The sequence below is a fragment of the Haliotis asinina genome, chromosome 13 (genome assembly GCF_037392515.1).
Source record: "Haliotis asinina isolate JCU_RB_2024 chromosome 13, JCU_Hal_asi_v2, whole genome shotgun sequence".
Taxonomy (NCBI): Eukaryota; Metazoa; Mollusca; class Gastropoda; order Lepetellida; family Haliotidae; genus Haliotis; species Haliotis asinina.
Genome location: NC_090292.1, coordinates 7135488 through 7160928, shown reverse-complemented (window position 1 = coordinate 7160928; position 25441 = coordinate 7135488). Strand labels below are relative to the sequence as shown.

At 39.0% G+C, this 25441-nt stretch overlaps 1 protein-coding gene across 8 annotated transcripts in view; it reads left to right on the top strand.

Annotated features, from left to right (window-relative positions):
* LOC137260456 (uncharacterized) overlaps window positions 1–25441 on the top strand; it is an 80523-nt gene that overhangs the window by 41351 nt on the left and 13731 nt on the right. For 2 of the 8 annotated variants that reach the window (XM_067798112.1, XM_067798114.1), the window contains exons 4-10: window positions 5573–5650; window positions 11559–11612; window positions 12370–12423; window positions 15981–16043; window positions 16624–16762; window positions 20866–21014; window positions 24390–24446. In XM_067798112.1, coding sequence (XP_067654213.1) covers window positions 5603–5650; window positions 11559–11612; window positions 12370–12423; window positions 15981–16043; window positions 16624–16762; window positions 20866–21014; window positions 24390–24446 — 564 coding nt within the window. In that variant the 5' untranslated portion in view covers window positions 5573–5602. The remainder of the gene's footprint in view (window positions 1–5572; window positions 5651–11558; window positions 11613–12369; window positions 12424–15980; window positions 16044–16623; window positions 16763–20865; window positions 21015–24389; window positions 24447–25441) is intronic. The other 6 variants (XM_067798115.1, XM_067798116.1, XM_067798113.1 and 3 more) reach the window with 5 other exon arrangements.

Below are 25441 nucleotides of genomic sequence, written 5' to 3'. Positions count from 1 at the left end.
GCATCCATTTGCCTAAATGGATTTTGTACAGCATCGAAATATTTGGATTTTAGGTGGGAGCTCCATAATTGTCTTGAACTGTTTTCCACACAACTGTTATTTGTTAACCTGATGCATAATTTGTGTGGCAGTCGGCTCAGTATGCTTCATTAAGTCAGCATATTTAGAATAGTTATCAGTTAGATATTGTAATGACCTTTCATTGATCAAAGACTACCCTCCGTTTGAAGGAAAAAGCCCTTTATGTTGTCTTAACCACATGATCGATTAATGATTTTGATTTCTGGACCTTAAACTTCTTTGTTAACTCATATGGACGACATTATAATTAAGATTTAATTCAGCACAAAAACTAGGGTGTTTTTTGGTCACTTAAAGACATTTGCTTGTACCACGTCATCAAGAACACAGGTCATAAAATGTACGGAAAACTCCTCCATACTGGCTCCATCTCCAAGCTGCCACAGCCAAAATGATTTAGTCGGTTGTCGTGAAGGAGTACAATAAATCTTGGCTAAACTCTGGTGTAACAGTGTTAGAATGCACATCATCTCCTTGTCGTGTCAGGAGTAACAGACTGTCTTCCTGAATACTATCTCCAGCAGATATGTACACTTGCTTCAGGAACAGACGTTTTAGACGTGTAATATATATACATAGAACGTCAAGCACATCAGCCGTGACTGATTTTGGTGTTTGCTTAAGGGGACATCAAGACGTTTTGATAAAAACCAATGGCATTCGAGGCTTTGGCTCGGCACCTTTCCTTCAATATTGCTATTGATTCAGCAATTCTGGCCCAAATTGAACAAGAACCCCTGCACGCATTCAGGCAACTCCTGTGGAAATTTGGCTGGGTACACGGAGGGTGCCTGCCTGTCCCTGATTGCTATAAGCCATGATGGAGGAATATGAAGGATTAACTGGGGGGTTTGTCAGCGGGCAGTGTGAGCCCTCCAGGCCTAATTTCCGTTTTCGCTAACCGACCATATTTGACAGGATAAAATCCAGGGAACTTCGGAGTCAAATGTGGATGCTTGGTCCAAATCCTGACATTGTCGTCTCAAGTCGTATTCTGTTTGAGTTTTCTGCAATTATATCCCACAATGCACTTTGTTTGGTGTTGGCAGTTTGGCAGTGTGAGGTGTATTAATACTCCCTCCAAGGACACTGTGGCGGAGTGGGTTTAATGAAATTATTACAGATGAGAAGGAATGCGATTGTCAATGTAACTTGCAATCTGGTTGGCTGTTTAATATCGCATAGTGCTGTTTGGATAGGTGTGGTGTGTGGTCGCTTGAGACTGGTTAATTATGTTCGAACTTGGCTGATTTGGAAGACTCAGTCTGGATTAACAGGCTTCCGGGTAATTATCCAGAATAATAAGGATGATATTATTGACAACTATGGTGATGGTGGTGGTGATGAAGATGAAGAAAAGAAAACATAATACTGAATATTTTGTAGGTGAGGTGCCTGTTGTTACCCGATTTCATCCAGTTTGTCATTGAGAACATTCAGGAAGTACTGAAATGATATTTGTTGGAGTGAACAGTTTACATTCTTGCAACTCAACAGCCATTAATATGTTCATTTCTTATCTCACTGATATATACAACTATCAGGTTCATTTCAGGAGTAACTTAAATACACCTGTTTCGAAATCAGGTCAACATGGGTGTAATTCACAGGTCAGGGCTCTTTGTTTTTCTTGTCATTAGTCTACAAAAATAAGAAAGAAAACTGTGAAGGAATGGTTTCGAGGGAAATCAAAGGTTTACAAAAACTTATTCACATCATAGACTTATTCATTAGTAATATGCAATAATATCTGCAGTAACGCAGTGCGGTTAGTCTTGAGAGTATGCCCTTGACGAGTCTGCAACACAAACTTTGTGTTTCCACCAGTTTGAAAGAGACCTGTTGCCTTGACGATGATTGACAGGTGAAATTGATTCAACCGTCGTCAATGCTTCCTTCTTCCTTCAGTATATAGACATGCTACATACATTAACCCTCTACCCGCCAACTCATTGGGGAGAATATTTTCCAAGTAATCCCGGTTTTTGCTACGCTGTGGGGGGGTATGCATCAGAATTATGTGTGACATTTGCCAAAAAGTTCTTAAGGCAATGAAGAAAGTTCAAACCTTGTCACCATGCTGAGAATGTCTTTGCTGTTTATATCTTAAAGGGTTAAGAAAAGGATGAGCTGAAATCAATTTGGTTTTGGAATCACGACACTCATTATGCCTTTGTCCTGTTCTCGTCACTTGCGAACGGCAATTTGAATAAAATTGACGACTTTTTCTCATTAAAACCTCCAATGTGGAACTGAATGACATTCGGGTTTTTGGGGACATGGTTGTAAAAGCTTTTAAGTTTCTGTTGATTGTTGAGTTGACTGCTTGCAAATATAAAACTAATGATGTCTTGTTTCAACTCCTGTCAATGTATGGGGAGATTTCATATTCTGAACATCACCAGTGTGTGGATACTTTACCTTAACATAACCAGTGTATAGGTATTTTACCTTAACATCACCAGTTGGTAGATTCTTTACTTTAACATCATCAGAAGGCAGTATGGATATAATGCATTATAAACATCACCAGAAAGCTTTGAGTTGATATGTGAAATATGTTGATTTGTTTCAGGTATTCTTAAAACTTTGCTCAAGGTTACTTCTCTGATATTAACATTTGTCAAAGCTGTTTATCTTGATGGTACAGGCGTCGCTCACTCACTCACTCATTCACTCACTCCTGTTGGGGTATAGCAGCAGGGCGGTTCAGTCAGATCGACATGTGCAGAGCACAGCTCTACAGGACATGAATTGAGGAATAAAAACAGTTTGCAGTATGCAATCATTATGAACGTTACAAGGACCTTTTCGTGTCCATTAAAACTCCTCCTTGTCAGAGTAGAGTCCATTTTCAAAGATTTCTCATATTTTTCAGTTCGCTGATGGTGTATTCCTGTTGCAACACTGGTTTAATCATAGATTCTTTCATGTGGTTCTGGGGTCTTTGATTCATTGGAGCCTTATAATCGGTCTTTGTAAATTTACCAAGCCCCAATTATTACCACCTGTGTGTAACTGGCCGACCACGAGCACTTCATCTTGTCGTTATAACGATCATCGATGTCTCATTTCCGTCCAAAATGATCCTTCGCTCCTCATATTGTCCTTTTTGGGATGACAAAATATTCCCCTTCGATTAAGTTGTCAAATTATGAAATTTTGATGGATATCTGTTGGCCTTCAAGCCACACAGAATGAATGTAATCACTTTGAACTGTGCTCCCTCACAGCTCGTACTAATAAAAAATTCAAAGATCTTTCCTTCTTAACAGTTTGAACTTTTTGGTTTGAAGACATAGAAAGTTTTTTTTTTAACTTTGATCAGTTCTAATTGACTATTGCAATTTGACAAAGAGCACGTTTACTGAAAGTGTATACAGTAATTGTTAATTGTTCAGGGGAATTAACATTGAAAGTATTCTTCTTAGATTTCAATAATATGTCTCTGCACATTTCTCAGTGTAAAGCTGTGTCACCCTCAGATATCTCTCAACTTTCCCCACCACATTGTGTGTGTGATGAATGTGCAGTTAATGCATTTTTTGTCAGGAATTTTCACTCATTGAAAGGTATATTTTTTCAAGTTTCAAATTTTGAAGTGAAATTAAGAACAATTGAACTAATTTTCAAAAGACATTTGTCTCTCACTTGATAGGTTATAAAGACTGTGATCATTTTTCCCCACAATACAAATGGTAGCTCACCCGACAGGAGATTAGATGCAGCATTGAATTAGATTAGAAAAAATCTCTTTATACCTTCGCTCAGATTTTTCCACTCTGAAAATTCCTGTATAGTGTGATAATTAGATGGTGCAGGATTGTTCTTTGGAAATAATTAACATTACCAGGTTCTGATAGACCTTGCCGTGTCTAACTATATTCCGATTCCTTCACAGCAGGGTGTAAATTGATTATCGTAACTTCGGCGGTTGACATCGGCAGTGTTTTCTGTCAGCCTCAACGTCCCTGCCAGTGTTGATGCTGCGCCAGGCTCTCTATAGTAAATTGCAGCCATAACTCCAGAAAGTCCTGTCTAACTGGTGAGGCCATGTTTTGATGACTCGACCATACTGAGGCACGTGCTTCTTGGAACTGGGACCAGCTGCCCGCCGGGAGTAAAATTGAGATTTTATTGGTGATAGCAATTTCCAGCCACCTCATGCAGCCATTGTTTCTATTTTAAGTTGATCTGGTCAAGATACTTTGTTTAGACAATTTCCGTTTATTGCCAAGTCTGGTGGAGTTTTGGCAGGAGGCTCATCTGAAGGGGTCTGCTCGATGTTTATTCCTGTATAAACTCCCTGCACAGAATGGAGCAGTTTGGAGCCCGGGGAAACAATCTGTGCTGTGTTAGTGAGAGATATAAGAGTCAGCTTGGGGATGTATAAGTCATTAGCCAATGTCCATTCTCAGGGATTGTAATCTTCTTTTTAAATGAAAACTAGGGTTTTAGTCTCTGGTGTAATTGTAAGCATCACAGGGGATGGCTGGACTATGCCTGACATGATCAGCCTGTAGGGACAGCAGACAGTGTCTGTGACACAAAAGATATGTATTTTGTATGTCATGAAAGGTAGTATGTTGGTGTCATGTGTGTCATAAGAGCTGGTGACACAGACAGAATGTGTTTTGTATGTCATGTGAGGTAGTATTGTTGGACAGTGTCGTGTCCATCAGGAGCTTGTCATGCAAACAGAATGTGTCTGGTATGTCATGAGAGGTCGTACTGGGTATGTCAGACAGTGTCGTCTGAGTCGTAACAGCTTGTCATGGAAACAGAATGTTTTGTATGTCATGAGAGGTAGTATGTCAAATAGTGTTGCCTGAGTCATAACAGCTTGTCATGCAGACAGAATGTGTTTTCAGTGATTATAAGTAATTGGTAGTGCCACCGTTCATATGTCACTGCTAAGATTGAAATGACACAGTTTTTTTTTTCTGCTTGCCCTTATGGCACACTTGATTTGTTTGCAAAAGTGATGTTATGAATAATGACTAATCATCAATGTCTTTTCAAAGTTTGAGGTCAGTGAATAAACAAAAATACGTACATAGCACTGTTTTATTACTCATTATGACATTAATGTTATAATTACAACTTTGACATTCACTTCAAGTCATGAATGTTTTGAAGTTCATTTTAATAGACCATGAAATTATGGCGCACCTGAAAAAGGAAATGGCACATTTCCCATGAGGCACACTTGAAAACAAAAAGAATTTCGATCCCTGGCCTTGTATGTCACAAAAATAACTAACAGTACTGATACAATGAATTGTTTCCTAGTTTCAGGAACCTCCTGTACATGTAACAAACTTTGGATAGTTTGAACTGAAATTTGTGGTTAGCTGATTATAAAATAAACTGATTTGTATCTATGAAACTTATATATCTTTCTGTATGTTTACATTTGTTTTGTTTCTCCATGACATGAGGTGAGGTTTCTTGCAACACGTGTTTTAACAGAGACTTTTTGTATCTGCAGGTGCGGACACTCTTCGTCAGTGGACTACCCATGGATGCAAAACCAAGAGAGCTGTATTTGTTGTTCAGGGCATATAAGGTAACTATAGCAATGTATGACGATGACACTGGGTTATGTCCTGTGTCAAAGATATCCTAGCCCCATGAAGACCAGCACTAGAACTGGTCTTTAGCAAACCATGCTTGTCGTAAAAGGCATTGGAGAGGATTGGGTGGTCAAGCTTGATTTGGTTGACACATTTCATGATGTCCCAGTCGTGAAGATCCATGCTCATGCTGTTGATCACAGGATTGTCTGGTCCAGACTTGATTATTAACAGACTGCCACCATATAGTGGGAAAGTTACTAAGACGACACGCAAACTGGTTCAGACAATCCTGTGATTGACAAAGCAAGAATCAATCAACACATGTTCTAAAATTACCTTGTTGTGATAAGTGAACCATATCTTTGTGTTCAAGTGTCAACACATGCCCGGAATATTGGCATAAAATAACATTTTACAGAGATCCAGTCTGAAAACACCTCAGTGATTATTTGCTGTAATCTGATTTCCAAGTGTATATCAGATTTGATATATCATTGTACAGCCTCTGCTGCATCGATACTTTTGTTATTTGATAGATGACACATTGGTCTTGGATTTGGCGCCATCTCTTATGGTCGGCGCCGTATTGTCGTCTTTGACAATTCTGTCATTTATGATTGTTGGACATGAAGGATATCACATTCTGACATTTATGCAGAAGCGTATAATGAGTTGGATGTGTCAGCGTTACTGCTGCTACCTACGAGGAAATTGTTGAAATAAGACAATGATCAGATAGAACACACTGAAGAGAAACCTCCACTGTAAATACAGCAATTTGACAAATTAACAGGTACTTTTTTTCTGCGAGGACATTTCTTTGTCCAGTTCTACTCGTGTTTAATGTTTGATATCTTTGTGTTTCATTATTATTGGTGAAATTCTGTTTTATAGTATATTCATTGATCTTGTTGTCATGGCGATGATCTATCTGCTGCCGTTTCCTACTTTGATGGACACCATAGTGGAGGCTATTACCTGTTTTGTGTGAACCATTGAGATGTTTCCACGAAAAGGTTTTACCTTCAGGCATGGATTTCAGCAACATCTGTGAAAAACAGCAGTGCCATTGTTGGCAATGATTCACCCATGTCTTGATCAGAGGACATTTTGACAGCTGACTTTCCCAAAGACTGCAACATGTCAGCCCTTTCACAGATCTCTGGTCCTGTGTTGACATTCATGCTGTCGATCACTTATTTGTCTGGGTAGATGTTTCAGCCACAAATGACCAAACAGTCTTATGTTATGCTGGCCATCTATGGATGTTTTGTTCAGGGGTACCTAAGACTGAAGCTGTTTCTTGTAACCATGTGTCTTGTAACCAGTGTCTTTGTGACATCTACTCTTTCATAGACCAGTGTTGACATGTTCTCGACCGCTAGTATGACTGTATTGACTTTCATTTCTTCATACATCTGGAACGGAGGGCTGTAAAACAACATTGAATCACTCGAACCACTTTGCTGAACTGACGTGTTTCGATCAGAGGTCACTTGTTGCAATCCTTCCAAAACATGCAAGACCTCTTTTTCAAAAGGTGAACCATTACAGCCTGATGCGGGGCCTTTCACAACCTCCCACTGATGAAATATGCCGGTGACTTCGAGGTTCCTTCCAAAAGTATTGATCTTGAGGACGTGTTTCTATCTGGGACTTGAGCCGCTTGATCACAAATTGCTAATACAATGAGAAAAAATGTGACACAATTTAACGCCTGTTCCACAGGGCCATCCTGAACCAGACCAGCAATTTTCATTTTGTTTTCACAAAATGTAATTCTTTTTAAGTGGTTGTCATTGTTAACACAGTTACCATGACGACCTTTGATAGACAGATGAAGATGAAATGCTGTGTTCCTGAGGAACTATTGTGAAGGTTGAGAATCTCCTTCCGGTGAGGCCGTGCAGCATGTCTTGCTCTAAACAGATTCTGCACCTACTGGATGGACTGTGAATTAAACTGTGCCTGTACTCTGAACGTTGAATTGTTGAAGTTGTCCACGGGAATTTACGTGGAATATTTTTATGTTAGTTGGTTTCATGATAACCAACATGAGGATAAACTCACTCTCGTTGAAGGCCGTAGGCCAATCTATATTCAAATACAGTCATGGCACATCAACGTTCAAATATAGGCATAGACACATATACCTTCAAAGATGGCCACTGGCACATCTGTGTTCAAAGATGGCCACTGGCACATCTGTGTTCAAAGATGGCCACTGGCACATCTGTGTTCAAAGATGGCCACTGTCACATCTGTGTTCAAAGATGGCCATTGGCACATCTGTATCCAAAGATGGTCATAGGCACATCAGCATTCAAATATAGTCATGGACACATCTACATTTAAAGATTGACATAGGCACTTCTACAATCAAATATAGGCATGGACACATCTACATTCAAAGATGGACATGTGGGCTGAGGTGTTTGCAAACACTTTTGGTGTTTGTTGAACATACACTTCCAGTGTTGAAAGATGGGCATTTGCATGCAGATTCTGGGACATGCTTGATATTTGACAAACAGACGCCCATCATTTTCAGTCACGAAGTTGTCATTAATAGGTCACGTCAACTGTTAAAGATGAAGAAAACCAGGAGCATATAATAATTGGTCTCTAACTTCTCGTCGCCTGTCCTGCTACCAATTATATTTCTATGCTGACATCCGTGTGCTTAAATATGTCTAGACCAATTTCCGAGTTTATATTTCTTGAAGCATTATTTGACGTCATGATTGTTCATCAAGACTCTGTTCTAAACTGCTATAGAGCTGATCACGAGCTTGAAATGTTTGCTGGCCGACGTCCCATGTTAAATGAGTCTTTTCAGAAGAATTATTTTGAATATTTGTGTGTGTGAGTTTGGTGCTGTTGGAGAGTGGTCGACTGACTATCTTCATGTATTGGAATTGATTCAGTCGTATGCCCATGAGACAATTACAATTTGCATGACAGCCTTCTCCTGATTTAGTTTTGAGACATTTGAGATTGCTGCTCGCTCATGTGTGTTGCCATGGTGACCATCTTTTTATTGGAATGTTGAAGAGAAAATTCACAATTACAGACTTTGAGTGGATTTCAAGCTTTGATAATAAAAGGTCATTGGGTTACAAATTAATTCAGGTCTCAAAACACTGACAGCTAGTTATTGTTGGTTCTGACAACTTTTGAAGAAACATTAATTATATTTATGTTTGTTTGTGTAGAGAAAAGAACATTCTGTTTTGTTGGTTGCACAAGGTGAGCCTGTGGTATTTTGGAGTGTTTACCTTTAATCTATGCACAAAACTACACCTTGAAGGAAGTGAGGAGTTATGGAGTTGTCTCCCTTTGTTAAGGAATATTTCAAGAGGCTGTAGTGGAAGAAAATGTTAGTTTTCCTTGTTTCACAACAAGGACATTTGCATTAATGGAATTTCCATTATTGATTATTTGCTCCAAAATAATATATACTCAAGTGTATTGCGAATAAATGTCATTGTAAGTTGACTTGAAAAGTTGTTACGTGAAAGTGCACGTCAGGCTTAAAATTATCACCGCACTTTACAGTAATGAGATTCCACCATTTGAAATACTTTTCAGTTTTGTATCGAATACAAATTACACAGGAGAGGAAATGGAAGGTGGAAAATTGAAATCTGGAATGAAAAACTCAGCACTGACAAGGCGTTAAAACGAGATCGGACATACGGTTGAAGAAGGGATTAAGTCACATCGTCCCCTGGAGTGCCATTACAGAAACAACGACTATTGATCACATAGCAATAACAACTGGATGGCAATTTTCATATACAATACCCGACAATCAGTGGATTTACGTCTTCCCTCATACATGTTTATGTGGGATCTTCGATTTTAAATATACTCATGGAAACAAATAAGGGTACACATTAAAGTACAGGTGTTCCTATATTTAATTCCTGATTTTCATCCATAGTGCAAATCATACCTTGTGGCGAAACCTGGAAAAGAATAAAGGAACACTTGTACATTCATGTGGTCCTTTATTTGTTTCCATGAGCGTATATGTCACGACATGTTCCACAAAGACATTTCTCATTGTTGGAGACTGGAGAGTCATGAAGAGGACAAACACAGATACCAGGGTCCGCTAATCCAGGATTCATCCCATCACACAGTCCAGTACAGCTCATATGTTTCATGACATCAAGATAAAGCTACAACTTTCAATGCCTTGGTCCCCATCTGCATCAAACCAACATGTTGGGATTCATTTAGAGGCAGCAAACCTGACACACTCACTCATTCAAAATATCCTTTGGACGAATGAGATTGGGAGGTCGAGACCCCAACTCCATGGTGCACTCAAGCTGTCAGCTCTCTCTTTCATTATTTTTTTATTCAACGCTGCACTCAGCAAAATTCAAATTAAATGGCAGCGGTGTGAAAACAATTGAGTCTGGACCAGAGAGTACAGTGATCAACAGCATGAGCATTGATCTACACAAATGGGATAACTCAGGGAGTCTGACCACATGATCCTGTTAGTTGAGTCTCATGACAAGCATGGATTCCTGAAGACCTATTCTAAACCCAGGAAGATGACAAGCATGGGTTGCTGAAGACCAGTTCTAGCCTGGATCCTCATGGGTTTGTCTTCCTTGTTGACAAGAAGTCAGTGTGATTCATCTTTTGTCATTAATACAGCGGTGTGTATGGCCCACTGACAGTCAGGATCAGCTTTGGGAGATGGCTCATTCTACAGAATGTTGGTTCCAGTTTTCACAGTTTTGTGCCAAGCATTGAGTAGTTTTCATCTTGGCAGAGCTGGACAAACTACAGCTGGGATAAAAGTCCCTCTGGGGTGCACCCCTCTATCCTGGCTCACCTGGAGCCAGGATGTTCCTAGTAATGGCTGCACGGCCAGGAGGACCAGACTTCTTCCCGGCCAGCCAGATAACTATTGAGGTGTGAACTCTGCACTCCACACGTAACTTCCCTGTGCTTCAAGCATATGCATGAATACTCGACATAGAGGGTCTTTTTCCATGCCATTGATTTTTGCAGTGCAAATTTGCCCCGCGGGACTGGAGCATGGCAATTGTGAGATGCATGGAGCTAAGATAGTGTCTAAGACCTTCGATAATTATTGATTTGTCCCTCCATCTTCCACAAAAACCATCCCCCCTTGCTACAATGAATGTTGAAGTTGGCCTGCTCGATGGACGGACGATCATGTGTATTTTTAATGAGTCAAAGTGGAGCTACATTATTCTGGTAGTTCATGGCTCGAAGTGCTCTCCAGCAAAGTGTTAGTTTTGTTAAACGAGCAAAACCTTTGAGAAAAACTTCCATATCTACTACAACCTGTGTCCCCAGCTGGGAAGACGGGAATGGTGATGAGGTACAACCAATGTTTACTTAATATTTTGAAGGTTTTTTTCCTGATTCCCAGTCGTTTGGTGATGGCGGCTCTTCCAGATTCATGTCAACATCCATTTTGTTGCTGTACATCGATGCAATATCACCTTGCTTGTCTTAGTTTTTAATGTCATTGTAAAGTTTTTCAAATGTGAAATGTCAAATATTAAATACACAAACACCCTGAATAATAATCATTACAGAAATGAAAAATGAATCTGTGATATTAAATTTGTCTGTGAGCAGATTTTTCTGATACAGAATGGAAATGGCAGCTTCATCTCCACCTGGTGCTGCCATGTTTGATTCTATGGAACTAGTTCATGTGGTAAATAAATGGCAGTCATTGTCAGGGTCGTTTTACACTTTGTGAGATTTCCTGCTGTTTGATTCTGGGTACAGTGTATACCCCATTTCCTGTGACCATTAAATGTTTGACACAAGTACGAGACCCTGTGAAATCAAATCTCAAACCTTGTGATTGTCATATGTTGCTGTCATTTTCAGGGATTTGAAAATGGTTTATTAAAGGTTATGGGGAAGCCTGGCAAAAATAACTGTGTGAGTATATGAGAAATTCTGTGGATGCACACGTACCTGGTCACATGACATGTCACATGACCTGTCAAATGATCACCCAGCTACCAAAGTATTCACTTTCACAGTCGGCTTTCAACACCCCACAAGTCACGCCTGTGATACATTCTCACATCACATGATATGTATTACTAGCCATGTAATGATGTCATTTATATGTTGTCTCAAACATTCAAATAATCATGACATTTCTAAAATAAGACTGAAACTCAAACTGTCTCCAGTAAGTCAATTATACATCAGTGTTTCATGATGCGCAATCAAATTTTATGTAAATTGTTCTCATCAATTGTAAATCAGTGGGGTTTTTTTGTATACTGTTTTAGAACTAAAAAAATATACTTTTCTATGAATTAGATTGTTAATGTGCATTGTAGTAATGTCATTTCATGAAACAAGTTGAAAATTGGAGACTTGTACATCACACTAACAGAATGTCTAGCAATGCATGAGAATCTAAAATATTCAAGTCGTGAAAACGTCAAGACTGTAACGTCCGGGAGTACACATGAGCTTCGAAGACCGCGATTCTCTTGCGTTTTCACTGACTCATGGGGAGCACCATCACATGACAAGATAAAACTCACATGCTAGCAACACCGCATGTAGATATACCAACTGCTGTTGGTACACCACCTTACAATCAAGCAAGCGCAATTAACACGTTGATTGCATCAGCCGACTTGCAGTAGCATCACATTGCACGTTTCTATTCTTGCAGGGATATGAAGGGTCACTTCTCAAGGTCACCAACAAAAATGGCAAAAACACATCAGTAAGTATTCACTGTCACTGAGAGTTACCTCCCCTTTAATGCAGACTTTTGAACTGTTCAGAAGGAAGTCTTTGAATGTCATTTAGAAGTGAAAATACATAAGAATGAAGATTTTTATGGATATCAACTTCTTTATGAGAGAACACAACGTTTCGGAGTTATCTCCGAAACGTTGTGTTCTCTCATAAAGAAGTTGATATCCATAAAAATCTTCATTCTTATGTTCAGAAGGAAAATGTAAAATTGGTATTTTGCCTGCGTATGAAGTTTGAAAGGTCTAGCAAAGAAAGGGAGATCACTCAGGAAGGCTAAATACAAGCAAAGGTTCACTTGTCAACCTGTTCTGTAAATAAGCAGGAAACTTTGTGATGTATTTGTTCTTCCACGATTTCACCCATATACTAGTGTAAACTGATAAGGGAGCGCTTCACCATAAAGAAGCAAGTGTCAAACCAACAAGGCAACTTTTGTCACCTCCAGGTGACACATACCTTGCTGAACATAGCTGTTCCCTTATTACTTTCCATGAGTATATCTGCTCTCTATGAACATTTTGTGTTGGATGTTTGTTGTTAATGTCGTCTCCATCTGTCAGCCTTTCTTCAAGATGTCCTTGTTTGAATGTCGAATTTCAATCTGTACATCTTTTGACAAGTGCTTGAAGATTTCTCATCAAAATGTTCATATATCAGTGTGTGCATGTGGGTGTTGGGGTTGGATGAAGCTGCCTACAATCACTGCATCAAGGCCCATGCATGGCATGCTAGGGGACTCATTGATGCATCACTCTTAAATGCAGTCATTGTCGATGAGCTTAACTGTATAACCTGTTTATGCACATTCAATTCCATCTGTAAACTGATTCTCATCAACGATCGGGTCTTTGTAAGGAAATTTGCCTTTCAATAGAGATCGTGCATTGTGTTTCAGTTTGAGATCAAAACATGACAGGAGATATGATATTTTCCTGGAAAGAGTCTTCATACAGTTGTAACTAGTATGTAGTGATACAGGTTGTACAGTTGGATGGGCATTGTGTTACAGTACAATTTGCAAACAAAACATTTGGGTATTATGTTCATTATAACGAGCCTCAGCGCGGCTGTGCCAGGTGAATGTTGACAGAGGGTTTACTGGGAAAACAATATGGTGGCAAAGGAGACATTGATTAATATCAATAGATGAAGTATGTTCGTACTCCTTAAGAACCTGATGAAGGAGTAAATATCTCAAACTTTGTATTTCTTATAAACAGAAGCAGACATCTATGAACTCTCTTTCTTACTTGTAACTTGAATGCCATTCCAAGGCAACAAGACAAGATGGTGGCGTAGTTCGCCATGGAATGGATGCTTGTTTCAGCCTTGTAGAGAACTGTTATGTGCAATAGTGGTGTACTGCTCTGTCCTGGTGTCTTACTGTTTTGTTCAGCTGTTAAGTATTGTTTAGTATGCATATTTCATGTCTTGTCTTCAGCTTCTTACTGTGCTACTGTTATCTTTAACTTTCCTTTTGACGCAGTCAATCTGTGAATGAAGATAGTGTGTGTTGGTAGACAGTCTGATGATTTTTGTGGTAAAATCAGTATGTTTGTTAAAGGAACATATCACCTTGAATTGCTTCATATTTGTTGGATAAGACAAAAACCTTAACCGCCAATCTTAACCCCAAATTCCATCCCATGTGCTCCAAACCTTAGACCCAAGCATCCATCCTCCAAACCTTAGACCCCAGCATCCATCCTCCAAACCTTAGACCCCAGCATCCATCCTCCAAACCTTAGACCCCAGCATCCATCCTCCAACCCTTAGACCCCAGCATCTATCCTCCAATCCTAACCCAAACCTCCATCCTCCAAACCTTAGACCCCAGCATCCATCCTCCAAACCTTAGACCCCAGCATCCATCCTCCAAACCTTAGACCCCTGCATCCATCCTCCAACCCTAACCCAAACCTCCATCCTCCAGGCCTAACCCAACCTCCAACCAATATCCTCCAGTTTCTTTCCTGCAGGCTTCAGCCTCCAACATGCATCTCTAACCCTAACCCCAACCCCTTAACCCCACAATCCTAAAACCCTAACCCCAACCCCAGTCAGAAGTAAACTGCTGGATAATAATGAAATCGATGAAATAACCTTGAACTAGATTTTTTGTTACTTAAATTTCTTGTCAATATCGAAATCCTTATTACAATAAAACTGTCATACTGAAAAATTCTAGTGAGAGGCCGAACTTTGATCAAATCCCTTTGATCTTAACAATGTATAGCTAATTACAGTCTCTAACATTTATCAACAGTAAATGACAAAAATAAAAGAGTTTTGATGGTCTTTAGAGTGTCTGCTACCAACTTGTATACAGACAGTCTTCATATGGTCATTTGAAATAAGACTTTGAATCCTTGCGATTGTCTGATGGTAAATTTTAATAATTTTTATCTATGAAACTCTAGTTAGATTTAGTTATATGTGACCTTTAGCAATATCACAGCAGTGTGACCAAGAACTGAGGCTTTCAGTGAACTGGCGGCTAATCTTATCAAAGGGAGTTTATGGGATAGCTTCGAAAAAGAACATTTTGACCAATGAAAGCCTGTTCCAAAATGGAAGTTGTTGTTCATCATGCAGGTCAATTTCAGGATGTGCTAATGCTTCTGTTTCTGGGCAAACGTCATCGTAGCAAGAGGAGAAATATGACAAACATGAAAAGAACAATCCCTACGAGTTCATGTTTTTTAAAAGAAATGTTGAAATAATTGTTGAAAGAAATATGTTATCTTATTAATTTGGCAAAGTGTTACTGGAGACTAAGTGAACGGAGATAAGGGACTAACATCTTGGAGATGATAGCTCACATCCTCTCAACTGCCTTAGCAGAATGACATTTTATAAGTTCTCCAAATAGTTCAAAATCGTATTATTGGAAGACAAATGTCACTGTTAATATCAGTGGGCCATTGGAGTAGCCTAGTAGTTAAAGCATTCCCACTTCACATCAAAGACCCTGGTTCAGTTCCCCACATTGGTTCAGTGTGTGAAGCCCATTTCTAGAGTCCTGTGCAGTGATTTTGCTGGAACATTCCTAAAAGTGGCGTAAAACCAAACTCACTGTCAGAATGTCAAGTAGCAGATGTTAAGTCATAATAATTGTTTCAAAATACTCTAAACATATCTTTCGTAAGTCATTACATATGCAGCATCTTTGTCCAGGTATTCATCACTGTGTGTAGCAGAAGCTGTAGCTCATTCAATAGAATACAAGACTACCTGGTGTTTGGTTCCTTGTGGCGGTGTTGATGTAGCTGTAGTCTCCGTGGTGTAGTGAATGTTGGTGTGTCTTTAACATTATGTTATACACCTTTAATGTAATTTGCAAAGTTTGTGGGCAAGGTAATTCAGAAATATTATTCTTACGTTACAATGCTAAAACCTCTTTTTCAACATTGGTCCTATTTTGTTTATGAAGTCTGTGTTCAGGATGATTTCTGTGTCTTTGTTCATGTAGTCTTGGACCTTAAAGCGCGTTAATTACTGTAAATACGTTTAAATTTTCAGCCGGTGGGATTTGTCACGTTCATATCCAGAGTGGCTGCTGAGTCTGCCAAACAGGACCTTCAGGTGAGACCTCATGACCTTGAGCTGAAATGGTGCAGTTCATTTTCAAATATAAAACCTGTGATGAACTGACGTATGTGCAGGCACTTCAATCAAAATATTGTTTCTGGATAACCTGTGAACCTCGGGGAAGTGACCTCCAGCTTGTCGTAAGCAGCGAGTGACAGGATGAAGTTGTGAGGTTCTCTCACTAGGTTGACCTGTGTCATTGTATCCAGGTTGTGTAGATTGATGTTGCATAATCAGGGCCACAGGGAAGGGGTATACAGGGGTAATGTATGCCTAAGGGCTCAGTCAAGTGCACCATAAGATTTCAAGCTTATGCACCTAAATACCTTTGTATGTCTAACATTTATGAAGTTTAATAGCTGAAAAGTTGTTTAATATTACAAAAATATGTCAGCACTCCTTTAGAATCCTCAGTACACCTCCACTTGCAGGATGAGTGTCAGTAGCCTAACCCCCCACAAAGCTTTTAGGAATCCTGCATGATGTTGATTACTGTATTGTCAGGACCAGAATGTTGACAGACTGCCATGATTGGGCTTTTACCATGATCATTATTAGGATGTTTTTCTTTCAGGGTGTAAGATTCGACCCAGACCTCCCCCAGACTTTGAGATTGGAGTTCGCCAAGAGCAACACAAAAGTGACAAAGCCTAAACAACAGTCTCCACAGCTGGCTGCCACCCACCCGACCATCATCCACCCCCTAACAGGACGTAAGTACACAACTGTCTTGCCTACATGTGCCTAGACACATCTACGCCAACCTCTCCCTGCAAGTTCACAAAAGCATCATTACATCTTGGGAATATCTGTGAGGGATGGAACCCAGTACCTACCCCCGAGACCACAGACATATCAACACAAACCTCTCCCTAGGAGTCCAGAAAGGCAACATTGCACCAGGGCAATACCTGCATGGGATAGAACCCAGAACCTCATACTTGTCTTCGTGTGGGGAATATTTTGATAGTTAAAACTGTGTGTCTTGGCTGCACAAATTCCCAATACGCTTGCAATAACAGTTACCTAGAACAGTTTCTTGTGCTTGTCTGGCTGTGTACAGAATTGCTGAAACACCCAGCATCCTGTGCTTGTCTGGCTGTGTACAGAATTGCTGAAACACCCAGTACCCCATGCTTGTCTGGCTGTGTACAGAATTGCTGAAACACCCAGCACCCTGTGTTTGTCTGGCTGTGTACAGAATTGCTGAAACACCCAGCACCCTGTGTTTGTCTGGCTGTGTACAGAATTGCTGAAACACCCAGTACCCTGTCCTTGTCTGGCTGTTTACAGAATTGCTGAAACACCCAGTACCCTGTCCTTGTCTGGCTGTTCACAGAATTGCTGAAACACCCAGCACCCTGTGTTTGGCTGGCTGTGTACAGAATTGCTGAAACACCCAGCACCCTGTCCTTGTCTGGCTTGGACTTACAGGGATGCTAAAACATCCAGTACACTGTGCTTGTTGAGCTGTGGGAAACATCCATTACCTCTGCTTGTCTCCCCTTCCTGATTGTGAGTTTGTGCCACATGACTTGGTGCTCGTGCTATCAGAGACCTCCAAACCTCTGTTCCCCCAGTTGATAATGGCGATTACTCCACTGAACCTGAAGACATTTACTCGCATGATCCAGCACACACACATAACAGTAACACCATTCTGTTTTCCTTAAGTATGACCCACTACTCTGTGGGGATTACAGGGTTGCCGAAACATCCAGTACTCCATGCTTGTCTGGCTGTGGGGATTAAATATGACAGTGTTGAGGTCAACACAGGCTGTTGTCAAGACACACGTGTCAAAGTTCAGTGACTCCGAACAGCAGAAAACCTCAAGGTCTCCATGGAAACATATCTTATATTCTTACGAGGATGACACTTTGATGTAAAATATGAATTTGTCGTTAAGGTTACCTTGAGTCAGTAGGTTTTAGCTTAATTTCCCTGCACTTACCTGGTTTTGTTTTTCATCATTTTGAGTTATATTTTTCATTTTGTCAACTGCTTTAGTCTCGGAGACTTGAAAGAGTAAATATGATGTTATATTTGTATTATGCTTTACTTTATTTATTAATACAAGAGCCAAATAAGGATTTTCTGTTGGGGGAATATGTTGCACACTGCTGGAACAGAGAAACTTTGTTTCCAGCTCCAGGAATATGTGCAACATTTGGCCTGATGCCTGTCACATCGCTGAAATATTGCTGATGTGGACTGAATGTGGTTTCATATATACCCAACATCCAGACACATGCCCACTGTCAGGCTAAAATATTGCAACAGTTGATGTCAGTTTGCTTCTCTATGCACACAGTGTACTTTGTTGCTAGATGTGGCTGTAATATTGCTGAAAAGGACTGTATTTGTTCTTCATCTATACTCCTCCATCCAGTGTGATTCTTGCCAACTCTGTTGCTGAAATATTGCAAGAAGGACTACATCTGTCCTTCAGATAAAACATCAACATTTAGTAGGACTCCATGCTCGTATGGCTGAAGTATGGCTGAAGAGAGACATCTGCATCTTCTTTACACCCTGACTTCTAGCGTGACATCCCATCTTGTATATTTGTGAATGTTCAGCACTTCATAAATCCATATAACATTGCTTTGCACGGACGTGCTTTACGTGTTCCTGCACAGTCTAAGTCTACTGATGGTCTCGCTGCTACTTACAGAACAACCTGTTTCATCTAAAGTGATGTTAAACGAAACACAAAAAGAATTGTCAAATCAAAAATATTGTGTTGTTACAATACAGTGAAACCCTGTTATCTTGGACCTATGCAAGGAATGATCATGGTTTGGAAAGGGACATTCATGTGGGTCCAGATTCAAATACAAACATTTCTCCATCAATCTACATACAAAGGGAGATTACTCTATAAATGTGTAAACAAAGGGACATTACTCTGCAGATCTATGTATAATGGGGAAACAACTCGTTTCATTCAAATAGACGTCAGTCTGTGTACAAAGGGACATGGCTTCAGGCCATGATTTGTATGTGGAGATTTCACAGGGAATGGCAGTGTGTGGAGTAGAGGGTTTCGCTGTACTGTGATCAAATTCTCATCAAGAACTCTTTTGGTACATTTTTGAAGAGTTTGACTTTGCCTTTGAATGAAACAGGTTCTGTCAGTAGGTTGATTTGATGCTACAAGGTTTGGTCAAACAGGGAGAGGCTGAATGTGCATGCTGCTCTTGGAGGCATACTGGTTTCTACTGTGAGTCCCAGGGCTCTGTTGAATGTGTGTTGAACATGTGTTGAATCTGTTGATGTATGGTATGATGTCCAGTCTCTCTATATAAGCACCAAATATAGTCTTGAATAGGCACTTTTGAACTACTTTGAGGCACTTAATAACAATAAGCACTTAGAAACTAAAACAGTTAATGTGGTAACAGTTAATTAGGGCCACAATATGAAGACTGCTCTTCTCTTTGACTGTTTCTGTCAAATACGGTCATTATTAGGTCCAGAGGGGCATTTTACTTACATGACTTTGGTTACTGCAGTGTATGAATGGTCAAATAGATGGCACCAACTTGCAAACTGATATTCACATTTAAAACTTACAACCTTTATGTTATTTGATTTTAAGGAAGGGATTTAACAAACTTGACATATGTCATATGTTGGCCTATTATTTAGCATTCTATGCATAAGATTTGCATGCAATAAGAAAACAATTTAAATACTTAAATACTGAATACTTACTGCAAATATATATAGTGTCAACCAACTTCATAGCTTAAAGTGACTCTAGGACAGAATTTGTGGTATTATTTAAGGCATCTGTTGTGATTGTCACAAATAAATTCACTTTGATCACCATCCAGTTAGGTGATCTGTTTTAACTTGCTGTTTAGTCAGGAAGTGAAAGTCCTTTTGTTTCTAAAATGACTTAAACATCTGACACAGGTTGAATCAAGATTTCACTTGGTCAAAATTGGTCATGAGATTTACTTAAATACTGAATACTGAATGCTTACTGAATACTGAATACTTACTTAATACTGGATACTTACTGAATACTTACTGAATACTGAATACTTACTGGATACTGAATACTGTTGACATGACTAGCATTTACCCTGGGACACTGAAATGTAGAACAAGCACTTTATGAATGAAATCTATTTTTGGAGCTATATGAAAAACTGTCTTTCTCATATATTGTGAATCAAATTCATGTTTTAGTTGAAATAGTCATATATGTATTGATCCGACTATCTGTGCTTATTACATCTGAATCTTACATAGCCTGTTTCAGTCATCCTTTGTGTATATTTACAAGTGGATCAGTGTCATTCAGTCTTTTGATAGATTAAAAATAAACATGTATAATATATTTGAACTGTATCTCATGTATTTTTACTAAAGGGCAGAACTTGAATAAACCATCGAATGGTGTAGAAGAAAAAATTAATAATTTATTTAAAAGCCCCAAGTGTCCATCAACAAGTGTTCGTTCACTGATGTTATGACACAGTTAATATCAAATACATTTAAAAGACAAAATAATAATGACGTACGTTTTAACAGTTTTTAGTGTTTTACAAGTTGATTAAATGTAGTTAAATCAATAAATAGTTTGAAAAGAAAAAATAATTATAAGTTTAGATGTTTTGGTTTTATTCTTCTTTCATCTAATTTGACATAAAACACATTCAGTCATTAAGTTGTGTTAATCCTGAGATCTGGGCAGCTTATACGAGAGAGATGTTACCAGTGTGTTTGCAAATGACCTCCTGTATTTCACTCACCCTACTAGCAATTCACGTGTGCGTGTCTTTTTTACCTTCACTTGCAGAAGAGTTAGGTGCCGCCTTTTTCCCGGGCTGCCCCGAAGCGTGGGCCCCTCACCCTCTTGCTCCGTACCCCGAACTGGCACCGACAGCGGCAGCGCTACACCACACTGCACTTATTCAACACCCAGCTCTAGCACAGGTACCGGTGCGGGTTAGTGTCTCCTGTCCTTCATTTATTGCACAGTGCAAAGAAACGAGTGGCGAAGGAGGCCGTTCGGTCGTCGGTCAGACGGTCGGTCGGACGTCAGTCGTAGTTGTTACTCTGTGATCTGTGTGACACTATAGATGGGGTTCTCACATTTTCCACCATGTACTGCACCTTAACATGTTGTCGAAACACTGTGACAGTCGTTTACATGTTTACATATCTTGTCAAGGTAGTTTGTGTTGGAGAGATGTTTAACAGAATGGAAGAATCCTGTATTTTAATACACGTAAGTTGACAGAAAGTGTTATGGTGTAATGTCAAAAGCTGAAAATCATTTCTCATATTTCAAAAAGACCAAGCCTGATCCTTAACTTGACCTCACAGTGTTTAAATAGATAAGTATAAACTTGCTAGGAAAGTGACGGCACTAGAATCGCTTCACTAACTTATTCAAGGGAAATACTTTTGGTATATTGTGGACCAGTCAAGCAGTCATGTTTGAATGCATAATTGTAGTCTGAATATGAAATTTGGGAAACAAATTGGTGTGTGAGGGGGATACACTTTAGGTGATGTAATATTACGGGGGCACTAAGCTGAATTCCAAATGAGCCCACATGAAACTACCCAAATTATTTCTGTTTGATGTAACTCTTTTAAGCACATTTAAAAGTATCAAATAGCCTAATGTTTGTAACTGAAAAGAGTTTGTTATGGTGATCATGTTTCCGATTATTTCAAATTACCCAATCAGTCCCTATTTATCTGTTTTTGTCAGATACTACTTCCCAAACACCTTGTCATAGTCACAGCTGTCACATACTGTTACCCGAACACCCAGCCATTTTCTAAAGGTGCCATGTACTACTTTCCTAACTCCTTGTCAAAGTGTTATAATCTGTCACATACTACTTTCCTAGCAACTGTATATTAGGCTGGTATGTTTCATGTGTTATATGCATGTTTCAGGTTGAAAACCATCAAGTTCTAGAAAGGTATACATAAGCACACCTCCCATATTTGACAATTCAGCTTAAGTTCAACTTAAGTTCACCATTTCCAAATTCCAGAACATGCTTTGGCAACACTTCCAAGCATGATGACAGTCCACTTCAAGTCCACCATAAGTCCACTCCAAGTCCACTTTTACTAAGCCACTGTGAATGCTCTGTGGCAACTTGAATACACGTGCAAATCTCACCTACTAAGACCACCTAGGCCCTGACACTGAAATGCTAACTCGAAGCACAGGCTCGCATGGTTTATATGGCAAACATCTTGAGTTATCTCCCTTGAATGGAAGGGCATTTCAATCATCTTTCATAACTAACTCCGTTTTTGGTTGCGATGTCTGATGAAGTGAATTATTTCTCTTTGTTTGCCCTTTTTTCAGTAAACACTTGTCAAGAGACACGTTCAGTACACATTCTGAAACTAATTCAGCCAATGGTCACATATATTAGCATGGCACTCAAGCAATTAAATGTAACTGCCTTCCATTACGGGTTCTTTTGGTGTAATAAACTTCCAAATATCGACTGTAAGTGCAGCAATGCAATTTGTTCCAAAATGTGAATTTTCTTTGTTTAATTGTTTTCGTTTACAGGTGTCAGTCATTAAGCTACAAGCTTCCATCTTTTGATGAATTCCCTTTCCCAGATTTTGTCCTGCAAGATAAACACAAAATTCCAAATGGTCCTTGTTCATTGTTGTATTCTTCTTGTGTGTAAAATGAGATTCTGTGTGACTTTAACAATAAGTAGCAAGACGAATGTTGTTCTTTGTTTATTCAGATTAATTCATGGTTACAGTTATGTCCGATAGATTTTGTTATAAAAAGCCCCCCAAAACAGGAGGTTTTAGTACATGGTAGTGATTTTGAGAAAGTATTAAATCAGTCTCCTGGTTTTAACATTTGTGTGATACTTCACAGTTCCATATTGTTTGCTTTGTCCTGTTGTACAATGTCCTTAACATGGGTTAAGTACCAGTTTGGCCTGGAAGGGTTCATCTCATGATGAACGCTGCACAAACATTCCTGGAAATGTTGAGAAAGAGCAAGGCAATGGTTGTTTAAATAATCTGCACACCGTTCAACCAGCTCATCTAACTCACCCTGAACATTCTGTAATGTTTCGCACAGTGCAATAAATGAAGAAATGGTATGCACACCTGTTAACCTTAAGTTAAACATGGACTGATCAATAAATAAGACCAGTCCATTTGAAGTTTTGGGGTCCAATTTAGAAAAATATAAACCGAAAATGTAACATTTTTACATTTTAAGGTGTGCATACCAAACATGTATTTCTTGTTTGTTTGACCATGTTTGTTTTTATGCAATGACTTTAACATCCTTGAAAGATGCACAGAGTTCAAGAAAATAACCTTTTTGGTTGTCATACCTGAAAAATGAGATTCCTTATCTCATTTGAAGAGGTTTGGCAAACCTTTTTGGACGGACAACACCAAACATTATTGGTTTCTTACCGGAGCACGTTTAATGAAGGTGACATCATGGATTTGTCAGTCAGGATGTAAAAGAATTAATCGTTAATTTATGAATGTTTATTTGTCTCTTAAACATCAAGAGGCATGAGTCTCTCACACTTTCTGTGTTATTTCAGAGGGACATAAGCAGCAAGGATGCATGGTCTAAGATAATGAAGTATCTAACCAGAATATAAGCGTTTATGGGATGTTTGGGACACGCGATAATATGTTATATATCACCCTGTTATGTTATATATGGGTCTGCATCACTCTGTTATGTTATATATGGGTCTGCATCACTCTGTTATGTTATATATGGGTTTGTATCACTTCATTATGCATTGTGTCATATCAGTATGGTATGTATAGGTTAATATTGTTCTCTCTTAAAGAGGGATGTATCAGTCCATTATATTATAAGTTGTCCACTGGTCATGAGGGGGCCGTGGGCTCATGTACCCTCAAGGTTTCTTTATGTAGCTCGAGCCCACAGGGAGTTATCTCCCTTTCCATCAATTTTTCCATCGCAAAACATCGGCAGTTTCCGTGCTTCATGCATGATTCAATGTTATTCGAGATAAAGAAGTACTGCCATGAAGCACCAGAAGAGTTCGAAATTCCCAGCGGTATACATTGAAAATAATACATCGCCTGTAAGCCACAAGAAGTCAGGAATATGCTTTTTGTAGTACTGCAATGACACAGAAAGTTGAGGTGTTGCCACACCTTGTGGCTTTTGAAAACAGATAGATAACAGCTGTATAATTCAAGCCTATGATTGGTTTCCTGGCTGACAAACACAAAGATCACACCTTTATTGAAATCTAAAGAAGCTGAATATTCCAATTTGCCGATTATTTACAAGCAATTTGTCTACTATATCAGATTCAGAAAGCACCACCGCCCTGTGCAACATCTCCTGGCTCTGTATGGCAATACCAGGTTGGTTCAATCTCACACGCCCAAGTGGAGCGGGAGCAATGCACCCTCTCTAGCAGCTATTCCTTAGCCATAAACAAACATTTCAGGTCTTTTCTTTTTTACATCAAAGTCAGATTCAAAATTTTACTTTAAAAATTATCAGGGCTTTTCCAGAACTGTTCAGAGATTACTGGCTCAAGATGTTTTGGCCATAATTCTTATGTTTCATAAATCTAGATGATTTCGTTGATTCTGATGGAATAACAGAATCTGTTTAAGGAATATTTAGAACATGTTTCCCTATTTTAAAACAATTTTATATTTTCTCAAATGTAATGATTTCAACTTAATCCACTATATTCAGTGTCTGGACTGAAACCAGACCTACTGAAATTGTGATTAGATTTTTAGAATCATCACAAGAAGTTATGCCATTTCAAGTGTTCAAATTATCTTACTTTGGGCTACCTGGAAATTCTAAATTGTATGAAAAAATGAATTATTAAATACCTGAATTTAGAATTATATCAGTAAGATGTTATGGAAAATGAAAAACCTGATTTTTTTGAAGAAAAGAATTTTGCAGTATGAAAAAGTAAACAAAAAAACATGTTTAGATCAGAACTTGTCGCGACTCAATGTCCCTGGATTGAAATTCAGCATTGATTGTTTCAAATAATGAATTGTCTGTTGGTATAAGTTCTTGCACTCTGTACAACTACAATATATAACTGAAGACTATGACTGTTTTGGTTTTTTTTGTTTGCTTATATTGGTACTTGCTTTGTTTTATCATGTGGCTCTAGTTTATATAGTGCTAAAGAAACTGATTTAACTGAGAAGTTTTTGTAGTTGTGAAATGATTGTGTGTTGCTTACTTTGAACCATAGGCCCATAAATTGCTTATAGAGATGAACAAGTACCTGGCATAGCTCCCAGTTTGTAAACCGTTACATATCTGTGTACAGTGTTAGTATCATATGCAGGAAATGTTTGGAAAGACATTTGTAATTTTA